This window comes from Eleginops maclovinus, chromosome 4 (assembly GCF_036324505.1).
Source record: "Eleginops maclovinus isolate JMC-PN-2008 ecotype Puerto Natales chromosome 4, JC_Emac_rtc_rv5, whole genome shotgun sequence".
NCBI lineage: Eukaryota > Metazoa > Chordata > Actinopteri > Perciformes > Eleginopidae > Eleginops > Eleginops maclovinus.
The window spans coordinates 33,526,931-33,546,330 of NC_086352.1; the positions used below are offsets into that span (position 1 = coordinate 33,526,931).

Genomic DNA, 19,400 nt, shown 5'->3' on the forward strand with positions numbered 1-19,400 from the left:
GCTTGGAGGAAAGGCTGTCCCATTGCTCTAAAACTTCTTTGCTCCTCTCTCTTTGCGTGGTTTCCGTGGGAGGGGCGACAAATAGACGCAAGTGAGGGACGCAGGGATGCAAGTTAAGAAGTACCAAGTACCCGCAGACAGAGCAACAAGCGGAAGTGAAAGTGAAATCGTGCTTACTCCCCCTTCAGACGGACTGCTCGGTGTCTCTGGGCGGAGGTTCACCGTGAACACCGAACATGAGCTCTCTAAAGTTCAACAGCATGTTGCTGGACATCTCTGACCAGCTGACGGATAAGCAGCTGGAGGGCATGAAGTTCCTGTGCCGGGACATGGTGGGGAAGCGGGACCTGGAGAAGATATCCAGCGGGGTCCGACTCTTCCAGTTGCTTACCGAGAGAGGGAAGCTGGGAGCCGACAACACCGACATTCTGAGCGGCTTCCTCACCCACATCCAGCGACAAGACCTGGCGGGGAAGTTGGAGAGCTTTGAAAGTCAGTCAGGAACCACCGACAACCTGCCGGACAAAGAGGAGAGAGGTGGGCTGCAGTCACACTGCTATATACTGTTTGTAGTTTCAGGGGGAGTTACCTTCTTCTGGGACTACAACTCCCATACCATTGTCTGTACACATTAGCATTGGTGTATAGTAGCCTAACTACAATGCTCTACAGAAACTATTGTACTGTACTGAAGTATTTTTTTATGGTGCTTTACTTGAGTATTTGAATTTCCTGTTGATATACTTCTACTACATTCAGGCAAATACAGTACTACTTACTCCACTACATATATTTCAACATTCAAAGGTTTTAACTATTTTTATACTTTGAGGAAATTCGCTATTACCTGTCAGTAGCCTATACTGTAAAATAATAATCCATGTATATTTTTATGAAAATGAAGGGTTGTTCACTGTTATTAGTACTTGTTGTAGTATAGTACATTTGATGCTATTACTTCAATACACAAGTCATTAGGTGATACGTATTTTAAATGCAGGACTTAAACTTGTATTGATTTTTTTATTTAAAATAGTACATTCATTAGAAAACATGTAAATACAATATAGCAAAAATGGTTTAATTTGCCATATGAAAAATAGCTACAGCACAGTTTTTCCAATGAATATCAGACTCCTCTGTGTGTGTGTGTGTGTGTGTGTGTGTGTGTGTGTGTGTGTGTGTGTGTGTGTGTGTGTGTGTGTGTGTGTGAGACACAATGGTGCAAGTTAAATGCAGAAAAATGTAAACTATATATAAATGAAAGACAATATGATTAAATAAAGCTAAATTTAATATTTAATACTGTACAGTGGAACAAAATACTGCATATTTTAATGATATACAAGTCATTATGTAAACTGTAAACAGATGTATGTGTATAAACTATTTCAGTACTTTGAGTAACCTGTTAGTAGGTAAAGTAAAAGAAAAAGAAAGAATAGTCCATGTACAGTATATTGTCCTGGGAACTGTGTTTGAGTAGATGAGTGTGTCTGAATTTATTAGAATTAGAGAAATACATATGATTTCTCTCATGCCAGCCCTTAATGTCTCCTCCCCTTTCATCAGAAAAACTGGACATTGCCACAGAGGTGATCGTGGCGAATCTGGGAAGGAATTGGCGTAAACTGGGCCGCAGACTGGGCCTGACTGAGGTGAAGATAGACTCCATCTCCAAGAGGCATCCAACAGATCTGGAGGAAACAACCAGAGAGCTGCTGAAGGAGTGGAGGAAGAGTCGCGGGGCCCAGGCCACAACACAGGAGCTGATAGAGGCCCTGAGAGCCTGCATGTTGAACCGGACCGCTGATCAAGTGGAGGACAGACTCTCCTCGTGTTGATGAGACGCAGAACAGTTGAACAGAACTCTGAGAGCTGTGATTAAACTAGAAGAAAATGATACACAAATATAAAGAACTATGCAAAAGGGATTATATAAATAAATTGACTTATTGAATGTCAATGGTTTATTTTTTTTATCACAAGATGAAAAACAAAGAGCAAAACTTTAATTCCAAAGAACAAAAATACAGATGGCTTTAAAGTTAAACAAACACTAAGTAGGGAACATCCGAAAAAAGAAACAAGTTAAAATTATTGAAACAATCTACACATATGCCATCAGAAACCATTATGAAAGTGTATGGTATTAAAGAAGATTCTCATATTTGCCGTATGTGTTTCATTAGTTCCGTCTTATGTTGTGCACAGATAAGTACACAGAAGATTTGTAATATCAAAAGCTACACAGGGGAAGGGGTGCTGCTTTTAATACTGACTTCAAAACAGAGATGCAGTGATGAAGTAGGCTGACCCATAAATTAGCATCTCTTCGGCTGCCTTGACCAGCATAATGATGGGATTTTCTATTTGATTATTGCAGAAAATAAGTTCAGTCACAAACACGTGTTTATGATACTTACCCACATTTTTTTCAGCAGGATAATCTCCACACAAAAACACTACTTTTATTGTAGTTGAAGCATAAATTCAACAGCCAGAAGTAAAAAGCTAACGTTAGGCTATAAATGAACTACACGATTAGTGACTGCAAGTCACCGCGAAGCTAAAGGTGGCTAACGTTTGCCGTGTTGCCGTTCAGCATACGTTTTTAAGACGTGTAAAAGCTTCAGACATTCACCAGGGGGGTATTTACTGACATACTGAATGTCGTAGAACATGTGAACATTTTGTAAGCTTGTGTTCACCACAGACCTTACTTCAGGCATCTAACCAAAACTAATTCACAAACCTGGAAGTGGTAAAATGGTGACTCACTTTTTTGATTTATGAGTCATTTCTGCTCAGCTCGATCAGAATGCAATACTCTGTGTGCAATATCACCACATAGAAGTCTTTGTATTAGCATCCAGACATCAGATGATAGGTTATTAAGAGGAACAGTCAGGCATTTGGGGCACTTGTATTCTTTTTGGTAAAAGCGTACTATAAAGCATTTCCTTTTATTTGAATTACCATCACCTCTCTTCTACTAATCAATGAGCATTGCTCTGAGCCCCCTTGGTCTGGGTCCAGACGGATGGGGGGGGGGGCAGGATGTCAGAACGGGGCTCTTTGACTTTGTTTCATGTCTTACAACATGTTTTGTTTTTTGCATTACATTTAGTCATGATGATATTGTGAGTTAATATTCAATATTTAGATTTTAAGAAATATAATTTGACACACTAGGAAATTACAAATGGTTATATTTTATTTACATACTGTGCAATGCTTCTTTTCAACAGATGATTATTTCTAAACACTATACTATGACATTTTCAATATTTCTCAACATACTATGACTTTTTTATATTTTTGTTATACTACATTATGACTTTTTTCACTATACTGTTAAATGCAACCCCCCCCCCAACACGGTTTATTGTTTGTATTGATCAAACAAACAGGACACAATGTGGGTAAATCATTGCTGAGGGCCTAGTTTGTACCTTTTTGATAAACCAGACTGGCTGTTCTCAGTCTTGGTGCTAAGCTAAGCTAACCAGCTGCTGCCTCATATTTTGCAGATATGACAGCGCTATAGTTCTCAGCTGCATATTTTCCTAAATGTAATGAATGAAATGTAATTCATTGTAATGCTGAAATAGTTTTATTTTCTGATCAAAAGCAATCAAACCAAATATGAGAATGTAATGAAATGCTATTTGAAATGAAATTTCTCTTTAACATGTGATGCTCATATAGTACATTTGCAGTATGACCCCATCTGCTTTCCGTCTGAAATCCTCAGGGCCTTAATTGCCTGTTTTGATGTCATCAGGACAGCGGGTCAAAGGTCATTGTCAGTTTCTGCAGAAGAAATGCATGTCATTAGAGGAACTTTTATAGACAGTTGCTTGCTGTGTTACTATTGAAGTGATGTTGAGTTTACATTGAGGTGTGATTCATAAGTATGCCTCAAAACAATACTTATGCACATCTGTACATCTCTCTCTAAAGATTCCTCCTGTCGTCCTGGCTGTGAAGAGATCCCTGTGTTTCTGATATGAATAAAAACCACCAAGGTTTATCTGAAGTTAATATGTCTGGAAAAGACAAATCAACATGATGTGCTCCCAAGGTAGCCTTTTTAATATACAAGTCCCTCTGTGTGTCCCTGAACACGTCCTCACAGTTGAATAGTGTTGGGGAGTCGTTAACGACATCTAAATACATTAACAGGGCAACTACATTTTTATTTGTAAATAAGTTAAGTAGTAAAAATGCATTTTAGAGGAGGATGTGAGTTGGTTTTGCTGCCAGCATCGCTTAACTGTGAATGTGACTGTGTGTGTGTGTGTGTGTGTGTGTGTGTGTGTGTGTGTGTGTGTGTGTGTGTGTGTGTGTGTGTGTGTGTGTGTGTGTGTGTGTGTGTGTGTGTGTCTTCCACCAAGCTGAGCCCTGGTTCACTCACAGCACTGGTAGAGTCTGTTCAGCCTGTCGATGTCGTTCCTGCTCATCTGGGTGGCCTGTCCGAAGGGGACGTTGCTGTTGGGAACGGGCAGCATGGTGGGGCGGTTGTTCTTGGAGAACGCGTACCTGGAGAATCACAGATATCACAGGTTGAGTTTGGCTTGATAACCATCGCTCACTACTATTGTTGTACAACATATTCTCCAAGGAATAACGGCAACGTATTAGCAGAGGTGGGAAGTAGTGAAGTACAAATACTTTGTTAATGTACTTAAGTACATTTTTCTGGTATCAGAACTTTATTCCACTACTTATTTTTATGACGACTTTTTAGTTTTACTTCTTACATTTTTAACACAAATACCTGTACTTTCTGCTTCTTACATTTTTGAAACAGGCTCGTTACTCTGTTAACAAAAGTATGCAATGTCTCACAATGCCCAGGTCTAGTGGTATGGAAAACACTGCCGTTTTATTATGGCAACATGTGGACTACAATATTGGTGACATTCTTGTAAACAAACACGCTTATTAACACAACAGGCAATATCAAGGTTGACGAAAATGATCCAGACCAGTTCCATATATCATAAGATATGTCTTTACGTGAAAATGATCAGGTCAGGTAAGGCATAAATAAAAATGCTCAAGGTCATGTCCATATATTGTGCCATAAGTCTAAAACGTTATCACCATGACAGGCCTATCTGGAGGGAAACATGATAAATACTTCCCCAGAGTCACTGATACCTGCGTCTTTAACCTCTAGGCCTATGTGATGATAGTCAGATACTTACAAAGAAACCCTGAGAAGTCTAAACACATTTAAAGACACTGCTAAAAAAAAATCACTTATATGCAATAAAAAACGGAGTTGAAAGTTTGATTAGTTATAAGTTTTCCTTACTTCTCATACTGCATGACAGAGTTGTAGTCATAAGGAGTTCCTTGGTTCAGAGTGGCAATCTTGTCAAAGTTGTACTGCATGCCTGCATATTGAGAGAAAATACATGTAAACTCACAGACAACTGCCGGATTCAGTGATCGGTTCAATAAGTTAGACACATGTTAGCTCAGCCTGTTAAAAAGATCCAGCAGTTTGTTATTCAGTTTTAAATCTTTACAGACAACTACCACAGCTGAATAATGAAGGCAATACTAAAATGCTCTTAAGTGCAGTTGGCCAATAGATGAAAAACAGAAACCAAATACTTCATAAATTACATTTAAAATAAATCTAATTCAAGTGATTGAGCGTACAGTAAATGCATATCCATTCATCCTGGGTGTAGTCTGAAATGCTTACAGCAGCAGCAGAGGTTATTATCATTGGGAGCCACGTTCAAGGAACTGCACTCTGTCGGCCTTCATTTCTAAGAAGCAGAGTTAGCTGCTGGATGCCACCTGGGTGCGATTCCCCATACCCAAGCAGCTATTTGATTGGTTTTAAATGCTGTGTTCATTTGCTCCTAATTGGCCAAGTAAGGTGTTTTCTTTTAAAAAATTAACTGCAGTCACCATTAAGGTGTGTATTATCTTCTACAGCACACCCTTGAAAGTATACCTTATAAAAAAGAGAGTATGTTTGAGATGAAACACTTGGTGCAAACTGACAAGGATATTACTGCTGGTAAAAACATCACATTTAGCGTAGAGTGGTTCTCAAGAAAGACAGCTAACTGCTAGCTTGTCAGAGTCAGCCAGACTCATTTTTTATCCCATGAAGCAACACGACAATTTGGCTTGCTTGGGAATGACAGGGAAATGTTATCGCTGCCTCTGCTGGATCGCTGTTGAATCTGACCTTGTTGAGCGCTCTTACTTTTATTTGTTGACTACTTTTAAGACAAAACACCAATTATAATGAGATTGTCAAACCATCGATGACGTTTTCCAGGTACACCCTGATGTGGTTGTCTCTGTCGGAGCGGGTCTGCTCGTGGTTGAAGCCCAGGGCGTGGAGCAGCTCGTGCTGGACGGTGCTGTGGTACAGGCAGCCCTGACGGCTCAGAGACACCGTCTGACCTCCACCCTGACGACCCACGTAGGAGTAGCAGCTGTAGGCACAAAAATATAGATAGATAGATAGATAGATAGATAGATAGATAGATAGATAGATAGATAGATAGATAGATAGATAGATAGATAGATAGATAGATAGATAGATAGATAGATAGATAGATAGATAGATAGATAGATAGATAGATCTACAAACTGCATATCACTAGAGGCTCTAAATAAATACACCCAACAATGAATAAATGTAATACTTTACAATAAACAATCTCACTAAGCTGCATAAATATATAGAAATAATTTACAGACACATAGCGGCTTTGGATTATAAAGACATTACAATAGTTCAAAGCAGCTGTTGTGCAAATAGTTGTGGGTTGTAGAAAAGGAGACAGATGCAGAATGCAAGAATTGTATTGGGAATGGCTTGCTTTAAATAACACAATAACAAGTAAACATTTGAGTGCTCAAATGTTTTTGGTCTACCAAATACCAGCAGAGCCTTTGTGGGTTATTCCTGGGTAAAAATGTCATTTGAGATATACATGTTTTTATTTGGGTAAAGAATAAGAAATATAACTGGTAACAAATAAAACCCTGAAATGCTAAAATAATTCCAGAAAGAACAGACAGACTGTGTGGGTGTGTGTTGCTGATAGCAGCGGGACCCTTACCCGTCCCTGGACTCGATGCTCAGCCACTCGTTGTCACCGTTCTGGTAGGGTCTGAACCTGATGCAGGAAACTCCAGAAAAAGAATCCAGGCCTCGGATGATGATGGACTGCTCTCTGGAGGCTGGCAGGACACAATTATGACAGGTTTAAGGTATCTGTAGAAGTAAAGCATTTTCATTTAAAATTGCAATCTTACCCAATTTTTATATGTTGCGTAACTGAGCTGTACAATGCATCAGGGTTAAATGCATATTAGGACGAAATAAACTATAATGTTTCTGACTTTCTCCTCAAAATACCAAACAGATCATGAGTTATGATGATGATCAGGAGGGAAAGAGAGACAACCTTTTTTGCCGAAACTTTCTGAGTCTCTTAACACACATACAGTATATACGTATTAAAGACAAAGTGCATTTTGCATAATGGGGGATCTTTAATATTAATACTCCAATATTTTAGTTTATTATCATTTACATCACATTACATTATAATTTTAAGTATTATTGTATATAATTAACCTTAATGTAACTAATTTGTTCATTGTCGTACCGTTTATATACTATTTATTTTAACACAAATAAATGTATTGCAGTCAGTGTCGAACCCTCCTGCATGAATTATCCCATGTTTATTCAAACACCCTTCGTACTGTGCATCACTGGACTGAGGTCTATCTAATTGAGCTGTGACTTTAAAGATGAATGCATCGGTCCCTTTAAGAAGACATTAAATCACAGTCAGTGCTTACAGTAGTGGTTGGCGATGTAATAGGGGATGTAGACCTTCCCATCAGACCACTTCTGCCACAGGCAGCCTCTGGAGGTGCAGGGGTCAGCGTTTCTTTCGGACTCAGAGTTGATAGCGATGTCTCCTCCGATCAGGATGGGCTCATCGAAGTCAGGGTCTGCAGGACAAACACAGGTGTAGGTGTGAGTGGGAGATACACAGGTTAGAAATGAATAGTAATCTCACATTATTATTGATGCTAATTGTTCCAACTTTTATGTACAGAAAACGTTTTTGGGGTTCCAGGAGGAAAAACACCCAAATCACCCCTTCTCTTTCATACATGTCACTGTAAATGGACCATAGTTAACAAAATGAGCATGATGCTGTTTCAAAGAAGACTTTAAACTAGAGATTTTGACCAAAAACTCATTCGGAACATGTAAACTGATATAAATCAACTGAAAAGTAAGGTCATTTTCTCATAGACTTCTATACAATCTGCTGGCCATTATAAAGACTGCAGGTATAAGGCACTTCCGCGTTGGCGTTACGCTGAGACCAGGAGGTTAACACTTGATCTGATAGTTGTGAAAGGTTTTCTTTGTATCCCAGTAAATGATAATACCATAACTAACACTGCATCGACAGATGGGAAAATATTGCCTATGGCGACGGCTTTTAAATGGATTGAAAAAACTCAGCCTGATTAACAGAAAATGTACTTTCTCTTCTGTCCTGCTTTAACTACTTTTTCAGGAACATTATAAGTTAAATTGGTCTTTGGTGTAGCAACCCTGGCTTTTTTTTACTGAATCTGTTGGGAAAAGTTTCACTTACTGCGGTTTCTGTTGGCTCTCTCCAGCAGTTCACCAACAGAGAGCTCCCTGGAGGTGTCCTCCTCCCTGGTAGCAACATCTGCATGGCACATTGTAAACGTATGTAGTTTTGGACAGAATAACGTTGGTGACATCAGAATTTATTTATATAAGCATCATATATTATAAACAGTAAATCAATTCTAAATACACAACAAAAAAAGATTCTAAATCAGGTTTAGAAAACATTTACTACACTCTCTATCAAAAGCTGCATAGAGCACTCTTACCTTCCTGTACTCGCCCACAGGGACATGGAAAAGAAGACACACATGTTATGGATGATCTATCAGCAAATCAAAATATAAATCTGTGTCTAAGATGTACTGAAACGTATAGCTTCAGGATATCTTACTCATCTGCTTGCAAAATGGCAAAACAGACTCTAATGCTTCTGTGCTGAGGATTTGTTTGATGATAGATGTTTCTAGTTATGTTGGCTAGAGCAACAATAGGAAAGACGTGTGTTGTGTGAATGGAATATACCACAAGGACTCCATAAGAGCAATAATGCAAACAATAATTGTTAGGGTAAGGACTTCCTAAAAACCAAAAGAAAAATTGTGAAAAATATAGAAACACTATCAGTAGATGAGAGCGTATAATGTTCTGCCTTTCATTATATTATGTTTATACTATGATATTAATTACAATGCTAAATATATTCCCTAAACATGTTTCATTTGTGTGAATTAATTGTTAATGAGTAACTCTGTAGTATGGGCCAAGGTTGTGTATCATTGTATCCCGATGTGTTGCTTGGTATTCAAATTATCTGAAAACATTGTACCATATTGTTTTTGGATCTTGCTTAACTCTTTCAGTATTATAATTGATAATGTGAATTGACTTTTACCTCAGCCCAACATGAGGACACCAGTAGCAGGGACAAGAGAGACCAGGAAAAAACCAACATGGCTGCAGCACTGTTTAATTGCTAGAGAGCAGACGGATAGGAAGTGAAAACATCATTCAGAGAGAATACATGAATGAAACATCTTTATAAAAGCTTTTCATCACAATTAAAAATCCATTTAATTTGCCAAAGTCAGGCTTTAAAGCCGCTGCTGTCAGATGGAAGATTAAGATTCTGGTATTAAAGGAGGATTGTGATCCTACCTGAAGCTCCACAGACAGAATGAGTGTCTCGCTGAAGTCAGCTAAAGTTTTTATACTGTCCAGCGACTCAAAGAGTCAATACACACCATGATGTGCTAACATTTGCAAACACGGCAGCACAGCATTATCACTTTATCTGGAAAACTCCGATGCAACCTATGTGAAACATCACGCCGGTCCCAGGTGTGTCATGGGGGTGTGTCTGTATGCAGTCCGGCTTTTTAAATATCAACGGTTCAAATAGTTCTAAATGTCCTTTACAATTCAAAACAGGGCATGTACTATCAAAGGACATGGACACTCAAACATTATACATATGTACACAAATTAATGAAATGATTATTGAAATTGTTAGCCTCTACTAGATGTTAGAGGAAGCCTTCCAGCAGGGTTTTACACAAATTCAGACACATGATTCGAATCCGATCTGCTCATGAATGCAGAATGTGAAGGTAATGAAATAACATTTTTTTTATCAATCTGGTTCTGGTTTCCCTTTTTGAGTAGTCTGACCATGTTTGACCAGACTCAGGGTCCATACAGGGAAACTGGTTATTTTTAGAGAACAACAGGTGAATGCATAGGGCAGGAGTCCAGTCTCAAAACACATTGGTTATTGTCTGGAGAGGGTTAAGCTTCCTACTTGTTTAAAAGGGCCCTTTCCTGTAGTGTATTACATAGGTTTATTTGCATGTAAATGGTCTGCAAAGGCTAAAATCCAAAAGTTCCCTCCAGAGTTTCTCTCAATTGGGTGAGATTGATCAGGCCTCCCTGGGTTTTATCCAAGTTTTATTCTACAAACCCTGCTGTTAGATTCCTTTAAATAGTATGGCTTTATTATAAGTTGTATTGGTCATGGCAGTACAAGCACAAAGGTCGTTTAACGTTTCATTTTTAGTTCAAATGTGACTTTAGTACTTGGCGCATTCCCAGAATCCAGGAGAAATTCCAAGTACTTGACCTTAGTGTCCTCAGTGGTTGTGACCTCACCGAAGAGCTGTTCACACGATAAAATGACACATGCAGGTCTCACCCTTTTTACTGATGTATAAACTCCTGACTGTTCACCACTATATTATGGCAGTGTGGAGAAAGCTGTGAAGCTTGATGCTTGTGGGATCCAATTGAGAGACAATTCAAGTTAAAACTTATATTTAGGTGACAAGAATTACAAAAGTTAGAAGAATAAACACATTTTACAGACTTTAGTTGACTATCCAAAGTACTTAACAAGACTGGGGTTTCAATGAACACTTTCAGGGAACTTAGGACACCTGTATGTATGAAATCGTGTTATTGTCCTGACACATTTTCTCTGTCCTTAAGTGTTTTTTGGGAGAGTTAAATGAGTCTGAGTTCAAAACATCTCTCACTGTAAACAGCACACCCCTCTGCTCTTATCAGTGTGGGACATTCAACACACTCTTGTCAATATATTGTCAGGCCCATAGCAGAAAACCGTGACAAGGCCAGGCATTTACATACTGTATGCAATGTGTAGTTAGGACTGTTGATTCTATACTATGCCTCATGTATCAACATAGCTTCAATATACTCATAGATATTCACCTTGTGCTTCGCCTGCTCTAGGGCGCTTCCACATTGCCGTATAATATCTTGGTTCCTCAGTTAGAGCGCATTTGCTGCTTCTTTGCATAGCGTTGCCAGTTTTCTCAACCTTTACTTGCCTAAGAAACCGTTTTTTAGCTTTTGAATGAACTGTTATTAAGTTATAACAATTGTTCAGGCTAGAAGGAATTGAGAATTGAGATTACCAATATGTGATTACTTTATCCCAAAAGTCATAAATAATAGGGTGACCAGATTTGAGGTGGCGAAAAAGAGGACACCAGATTGGTGGCGATTGATTGTGGGGGGAGGGGGGGAGCGCCAGTCAATTTAAGTACACGCTTAATGGTCCCAACAGTGAAAACCGGACGTTTTCATGAATTTATAAAACCCCCCCGGACGCTCCGGACAGGACGTAAAAAGAGGACATGTCCGGGCAAAAGAGGACGTTTGGTCACCCTAATATAATAACTCCCAGCGATGTTTGGAGCTGCGAGGAGCTGCTGGCTATCTGGTCCGCTTAAATAAAAAATACGTAAACGATGTTTTTATAATTACTTATAATAATTATTATAATTACTCTCACTGCCTGAGAGCAAGTGTAACCATAGGGTGTTAAATAATAATTCCAATATAAATTACGAGATCCACCAATTTGGCGATAGCTAGTTAGATAGCTATCATTCTCTAGCTAGCTCTAGCCCAGACCTGGGCATCTTACAGCTCGCCGGCCACATCCGGCCCTTTGTGCGTCCCTGTCCGGCCCGCGTGAGGCCAATCATAAATTACAAAATAAATTTAAAAAAAACATCTATGTGGTGCGTGCAATACAACTGCGCTGCTTTTATTTTGAAAAGTGTTATTTATGGACGTATGTGCGAGCGTAACCTGTGAGTGAAGGTGCACAGCGACAAGTGATGCTCGGTTACCCCCAAGATGTCCGCCCACGCTAAAAAAAGAAAAGTTGATAACGAATGCCGTGTTTTCAACAAGACATGGACTGCCAAGTATTTCTTTACAGAAATTAAAGGTAAAGCCGTGTGCTTAATTTGTGGTACACAGGTCGCTGTGTTTAAAGATTATAATTTGAATCGCCACTACACGACCAAGCACGAGGATAAAAACCGGAATCTGTCTGATGAAGAGCGCGCAAGGGAGGCTGATGCGTTGATGGAAAAACTGCAAACCCAACAAGGACTTTTTACCAAACTTCACACCCCCAGAGATGCAGCCGTCAGGACAAGTTTTGTAATTTCTCACAAAATCGCCAGAAAAAGTAAGGCGTTTTCTGACGGAGAGTTTATTAAGGAGTGCTTATTGGACTCTGTTGCGCTGATATGCCCGGAGAAAAAGGGCGCGTTTGAGAACGTGTCACTCTCTCGACGCACTGTAATGCCGGCTGCACACTACATGCGGTAATACGTATCCGATTTTACCGGAAGTCATTCAATGTCAATGGAGATCCGCACTCCGTATGCGATCAGCTCCGGTCGAGAGCGGTGCGGAAGAAACACCGCATCCGAGGCCCTCAGCATACGTTAAAAATATTGAACTCCTCCGGTCAACCGCAAAGCTCGACCGTACGGCTGGTAGGACCGGAAGTTGTTGTTGCTATGGTGCCAATAAACAAAGGTAAATTACTTTGCTGTTATAATAATAAAAACAACATTACAAGTGTAATTGTGAATATTTTTCATTCATAATTTGAAGTGTAAATTAAATGCTACTGTATTTAATGTAAATAAAGGTTGATGTTCTCAATTTGTTGCTTACCACAGCTAAAACGATAGCTATGCTGCGCTAGCAGCGCTAGCTATGCTATCGTGACATCGGCGTCATAATAAACCAACCAAAAGATTTGAACGGACCTGTCTTGCCTGCCGTGCGTGCTACATCCTCCCACGCCATAGCTTTGATGTTTATATTTCTGTATCCCTCTGCGGACAGGTCGTACAGCACCCGGTGCCCTGAAACCGCCAGGATGATTTTCTCAGACCCGTCCGCCATGTTTTTTTTTTTTTTTACCGGAGCCTCGACTTGTACGGATTATTTTTTTAGGTAGTACGGTGTCCACTAGATGGCGTATTCCGGCCACCGGAGTCATTTTCCGCATGTAGTGTGCAGCCGGCATAACGAGGCGGGTTGAGGCCATCGCTGGAAACTTGGAGCTTCAGCTGAAGAACAGAGCGGCCGATTTTGACTGTTTTTCTCTGGCTTTGGATGAGAGCTGCGATGTACGTGACACCACCCAGCTGCTCATCTTCTTACGTGGGATAACTGCAGACTTTCAAATAACGGAGGAGCTGGCAGCCATGCAGTCAATTAAAGGGACAACCACAGGTAATGACTTGTTCACAGAGGTAAATGCGTGTTTGGACATGTTAGGACTGAAATGGGGCAAGCTGGCAGGTGTGACAACAGATGGTTGTCCAAATCTGACTGGGAAAAATGTTGGACTTTTAAAGAGGATGCAGGATAAAGTGACAGAAATTAACCCTGTGCAGAAATTGACATTTTTGCATTGTATTATACATCAGGAAGTGTTGTGTAAGACATTGTTAAAAATGAACCATGTTGTTGATGCTGTAACTAAAACAGTTAACTTTATCAGAGCGAGAGAGTTAAATCATCGGCAATTTGTTGCACTTTTAAAGGAAAATGAGAGTGAACATGGTGACATAAGCTACCACTGCAACGTCAGGTGGCTCAGCCTGGGCAAAGTACTGAAAAGTGTCTGGGACCTGAGAGAACAGATTCAGTATTTCTGTGGGAAGAAAGGACATGACATCCCAGAACTTTCAGATGAAGACTGGGTGGCAGACCTCGGATTCGCTGTGGATGTGACTGCACTCATGAACGAACTGAATGTCAAACTGCAGTGCAAGGGCCTTTTTGTGCATGAGATGTACAGTGCAGTGACGGCTTTCATGAGAAAGTTGCAGCTTCTCTCAAGCCAAGTGAAGGACAACATTCTGACCCACTTGCCAACACTAAAGGAAGCCACAAGATCAGCCGATCACCTCCACAAGTACTCAAGCAAGTTAGAAGCATTGCATGGAGAGTTTTCGAGGCGATTTCAAGATTTCAAAACTCTTGAGAGTGAAATGCACATGGTTTCTTCTCCCTTCAACTGCAGTGTGGACAATGCACCAAGCGATGTTCAGATGGAGCTCATTGACCTGCAGTCTGACCTACTTCTGGCAGAGCACTTCAGGTCAGTCTCACTGCTGGACTTTTACTCCACCCTCAAAGAGGAGAACTTTCCACACCTGAGGAGGCATGCTCAGAGGATTCTAGTCCTCTTTGGATCCACCTACGTTTGTGAACAGACATTCTCAGTAATGAAGTTCAACAAATCCAAACACAGATCCTCTATCACTGATGATCACCTCTCAGCTGTCCTTCGCATAGCCACCTCAGACATTCAGCCAGATTTCAATGCCCTTGTTCAAGCCCAGAACAGACTGGATTATTCGCACTGAAGAGGTAAAATGAGGTGGAAAACATAACAAGTTATTGTTTGTTGTATTGCAGTATTTCTATAAACTTGTTAAGTTGTTTGTTGTTTTTCCTTGTTTGTGGAACAAAGTTAAAGTGTGAACAAGTTAAAAATAAATTGCAGTGATTCAATGATTGTTTTTGTTTTCTTATTTTAATTTCACATAGCCTAATATAAATATTTAAGGATTAAGAGCTTAAATAAACCATCAAAAGCAATCTGCTTTTGTATAAAGTTAAGTTAGGTTAAATTAAATTGTTATTATTATTTATCTTACAGTATATCAAAAATAATATTGAGCAGAATTTAATTGAAATATTGTCGATGTGGCCCTCGAGCAGTGCTCGGGTTGCTAATGCGGCCCCCGGTAAAAATGAATTGCCCACCCCTGCTCTAGCCTGTACATTGTACCTTTAACGATATTGGATCAAACAAATAAGTGGACAAAAAGGATAATTTTTCCGGATTTGGTTCACTAACCCCCATAAAAAATATTTGAGCTACGTTTCAAAAAACTGACACTGATTAGCGAATATATGCTATAATAACATCAACAGGTCGAAGTTGTGCACTAAGAGACGGTAGGCATTACACTGTGTTCCTTTGCTACAGGTACTTTGCTGTGTTCATATAAGAGGAAGTCTGCTTATTGCTATGAATTATTATTGATAATATATATATTTTTCCAAAGTCCATTTTCAGGTTAAATGCTGAACAACAAACACTAAAATGTCATACATCAGATACTCTGGTTGTCATTGTTCTTGGTTTCTAGCTTGTTAGAACATAACAAATAAAAAAAGCAAGACAAGGTTTTTTTTTCCCATTGAAAAACATATCCTGTTAAGTCCCTAAATGGATGTTTATAGAAATAGTTTTTTTTTGTGTGAAATGTATAATGTATATCTCAAAATGGGGAAAAATGGGGATAATGTAATATAGTATTTTTTTCTGAATAAGGAACTATAGTTTCAGTGCTTGAGACGGTGAGGTCACCCCCACCTAGAGCACACTGGACAACAAGTTTAGACATTTTGTTCCGGGTTTTTCAACAATGCTTTTATCCATATTTGGCTATGTTTTAAATAACTTGATAAACTGTGAGAAAATGTAAATGTTTAAGGTGAGAGTTAATAATTACTTATATTAGAGTTATTAAGTGTTGATGCAAAGTCGTTTCCCAAGCGAACCCTGCTCTCCCTTATTAGTGAGGTATGTATACACATGACATAAAGACACACTGTGTTCAACGTTTAACTGGTTTTGTCAAAAAAACTACCAGATTCTCGTGAAATAAAAGAATTGAAACTACTCATGTCAGTACGGAGTTCTTTAAGTGGCTCAAAGAGAACACAGATTAAGTGTTTCATCTCAATAAAAATCATTTTATTGTTTGATTGACTGTAGTGCTGATGCTGCAGATTCTGTTGTTGACTCTGGTCATCTGTCAGCACATGTGATCAGCTTCTTCTGTAACAGAGCAACAAAGAGGTGCATTAAGTCAAAGTGAGTGCAGTACAGACACTTTTGATAATGTGGTCATGTGGACACTCACAGCACTGGTAAAGAGTGTTGAGCCTGTTGATGTCATTACGGCTCATTTCCTTAGCGTTGCCAAAGGACACGTTGGCATCAGGGATGGGGATCATGGTGGGCTGACCGTTCGTGGAGAAGGCAGTCCTACAAGACCACACAGAGCAGTTACACTGAGACACGCACACGCACACGCACACGCACACACACACACACACACACACACACACACACACACACACACACACACACATATGTTCTCACCTGAAGTACTGCATGACAGAGTTGTAGTCATAGGGAGTGCCCTGGTTCAGGGTGGCAATCTTGTTGAAGTTGTGCTCCATACCTAACAAAAACCCAAGAATTACATTTGTTAATGTTAAAGTAACATTTGAGTAGTTTAAATTCACATTGACTGTGAACAGAAAGGAGTCATGCTGCTGGAAAAAGATTCCATTAAGCCTTTCAATGCCTTTAGGATATTATAGGAACTGTGGAAACCCTGGTTTAATTCAATACAAAACAGAAGAAAATATCATATTTCCAAATGTAATAGGCCAAAAACAGCCTTTTTGAAAAATACTTTTTATAATGAATCAATTATAAATTAGTTGGTAATTATGGTCCCTTGAATTGTTGTTCCCTTTTTGTCAACTAGGACGCACCAGGGACCCACTGTGACCTCGCCAACTTGCAGTTTACTGACTCTCTTCCATCTTCAATCATTGTGAATTATAACCAGCTCCATTACCAGACTGGACGTTCTGCAGCAGGACTCTGATGTGGTTGTCTCTGTCGGAGCGGGTCTGCTCGTGGTTGAAGCCCAGAGCGTGGAGCAGCTCGTGCTGGATGGTGTGATGGTAAAGACATCCGCTGCGGGCCAGAGACACCACCTGCTTTCCACCGCGACGGCCGACGTAGGACCAGCAGCTGGAGGGGGTCAGAGTTCAGTTAAAGGACACTGAGGTGTGAGGACAGCTTTGGTCTCAAACTCTTACACATTAAAATGTTCTCACCCATTCTGGGACTCGATCTGCAGCCATTCATGGTCGTTGCTATAGGTGGGCCTGAAGCGGATGCAGGAGATAGAAGAGAAGGACTCCAGTCCACGGACGATGATGGCCTTTTCGCGGGAGGCTGAGAGGAGCACAGTACACAACATTGAGATTGTTCTATCCCACAGTGCAAGAAATACAGAGTTCCATAAATAGAAGCAGATTTCTTTTCAAGATGGGCTCTTAAAGAGACAGCCGCTCAAACAGGGCGTTCCAGACAGAGGCAAATAACAGACATTATGAGATTATTTTTTTAGATAACAACATATGTAAAAATGTGATAATAGAAACACTAAATCTTATAATTAACCTGAAAATCAGCATAATATGTTCCCTTTAATTCAGCTATCTTTAGTGATTGAGAGTTGTTAAGCTAATTCCTGTTTAAATGAGAGGAGTTTCTATATAGTTATTTAACATATTTGTTGCAGGGGGAGAAATAAAGTACATAAATGACTGGTAAGTCAAAGTGTCTTCCCACCTGAATGATATAATTTACATCTGATGAAAGCCTACAGTATACAGACAGTCATGTTAGCCTGGCTGTGTGACACTTACAGAAGTGGTTGGTGATGTAATAGGGAATGTAGACCTTTCCATCACTGTTCTTCAACCACTTGCAGCCACGGCTGGTGCAGGGGTCGGCGTTTCTCTCGGCCTCGTTGTCGATGGCGATGTCCAATTCAGTCAGGATGGGCTCATTGTCGGAGCGAACTGAAACACATCACACAGCATCTCAAACTCCTGCTAAGAGACACTGATAGAAGATGAGGAGCATGGAGGTGCAGCAGCTCACACTCACCCAGATTTGTGTTGGCTCTCTCCAGAATTTCAGACACAGAAAGCCCATCTGCAGAGTGACATCAACAACATCAATTTATTTTGTGTATAAACACAGCAACACACTCACTATTATAATATATAGGTACATACCTGTCTGCAGGTTCAGCGTTCAGTTGGATTAGAGGAGAGAAAGAAGCACATTAGAAACAGATGACTTGACTATGACTTGAAATTACAGCTCAAAGGTACTGTAGCAGTAAATGATTTATCACAAACCAAAGTCTATGTTTTGAGACATGAAAATACTGGCAAAAACATGGGTTTGTAATTTCAGAATGTTGAATTCAACCCTAACCCCTATTTAGATTTTTGATTGTAGTAAAAAGAAAAAAATGGTGTTATATATGCATTGCCTTCTTTATGTATTTCAACATAATAATATATTTAATAAAGAAAATGTGTCTCAATGTAAGTGTTCAACTGGGTATATTCAATGAGCATATCTATTAGTTCAAATGTTCACTCTACTTTAAGTGGCATGTTCACAGTAAAGCTGTTTGAAGCAGAAATAGTTTATTATTTATGATGACAGAATATAAAGTGTTGCACAGATTCGTTTCGCTGCACGACTTGAACTGTATCATAATCTCTGAGAAATATCCAAATAATATCAAAAAATAGTGCCAAGATGTGAAAAAAATCTTTAAAATTCAGCCGAGATGTAAATAAATTCTAAATTGAAATACATGCATTTATGACATTTAACAGTGTTGAAATTCATTATACAGTAGGAGCAGATATCACACTCCCATTGCTCCTACCTCACTGTCGGCCCAGCAGCAGGCAGCCAGAAGCAGCAGAGCTAGAGCGGAGAACCTGAAGACAGACATCCTGCAGGACACACACAGCTTCACTCAGAGCACAGAAACACACACACACACAGAAATCTGCACACACTGAAAAAAAGTGCACACTGAACTCACCTTGGATCTTCAATGTGGATTAATCCATCTGAAGTTTCTCTCCAGATTTTTATATCTGTTCAGCCGGGTCTATCAGCCCAAATATGGACAATCAGAGTTCTAGGAAGATCAAAGCATCAGCTGAACTCACAGCCTTATCAGAC

The 19,400-nt window shown here is 39.7% G+C and overlaps 3 protein-coding genes across 5 annotated transcripts; 1 reads left to right on the forward strand and 2 right to left on the reverse strand.

The window, feature by feature from the left end:
• Nucleotides 1-14: 14 nt before the first annotated feature.
• Nucleotides 15-2,170, forward strand: fadd (Fas (tnfrsf6)-associated via death domain). Its single transcript, XM_063882539.1, has 2 exons — nucleotides 15-537; nucleotides 1,573-2,170. Exons 1-2 carry the CDS (start codon nucleotides 237-239, stop codon nucleotides 1,842-1,844), a joined length of 573 nt encoding a protein of 190 aa, XP_063738609.1. The 5' UTR covers nucleotides 15-236; the 3' UTR covers nucleotides 1,845-2,170.
• A 1,427-nt stretch (nucleotides 2,171-3,597) lies between these two features.
• On the reverse strand, nucleotides 3,598-9,649 carry LOC134863815 (high choriolytic enzyme 1-like). 3 transcript variants are annotated; one of them, XM_063882537.1, is made up of 8 exons: nucleotides 9,573-9,649; nucleotides 8,947-8,950; nucleotides 8,679-8,756; nucleotides 7,861-8,016; nucleotides 7,110-7,230; nucleotides 6,298-6,476; nucleotides 5,327-5,408; nucleotides 4,413-4,545 (listed from the first exon to the last, which is right to left on the reverse strand). In XM_063882537.1, the coding sequence occupies exons 1-8, from the start codon at nucleotides 9,630-9,632 to the stop codon at nucleotides 4,413-4,415; spliced, it is 813 nt and encodes a 270-aa protein (XP_063738607.1). In that variant the 5' UTR covers nucleotides 9,633-9,649. The 3 variants fall into 3 exon arrangements, with proteins under 3 accessions (XP_063738606.1, XP_063738607.1, XP_063738605.1); XM_063882536.1 differs by lacking the exons at nucleotides 8,947-8,950; nucleotides 9,573-9,649 and adding an exon at nucleotides 3,598-3,816 and having other exon boundaries at nucleotides 4,421-4,545; nucleotides 8,679-8,913; XM_063882535.1 differs by lacking the exons at nucleotides 8,947-8,950; nucleotides 9,573-9,649 and having other exon boundaries at nucleotides 8,679-8,913.
• A 6,611-nt stretch (nucleotides 9,650-16,260) lies between these two features.
• LOC134863095 (hatching enzyme 1.2-like) lies at nucleotides 16,261-19,164 on the reverse strand. The gene is made up of 8 exons (XM_063881365.1): nucleotides 19,096-19,164; nucleotides 18,294-18,348; nucleotides 18,050-18,205; nucleotides 17,453-17,573; nucleotides 17,188-17,366; nucleotides 16,701-16,782; nucleotides 16,459-16,583; nucleotides 16,261-16,373 (listed from the first exon to the last, which is right to left on the reverse strand). Coding segments are annotated over exons 1-8 (789 nt in total). The 3' UTR covers nucleotides 16,261-16,371.
• Between the last annotated feature and the right edge of the window lie 236 nt (nucleotides 19,165-19,400).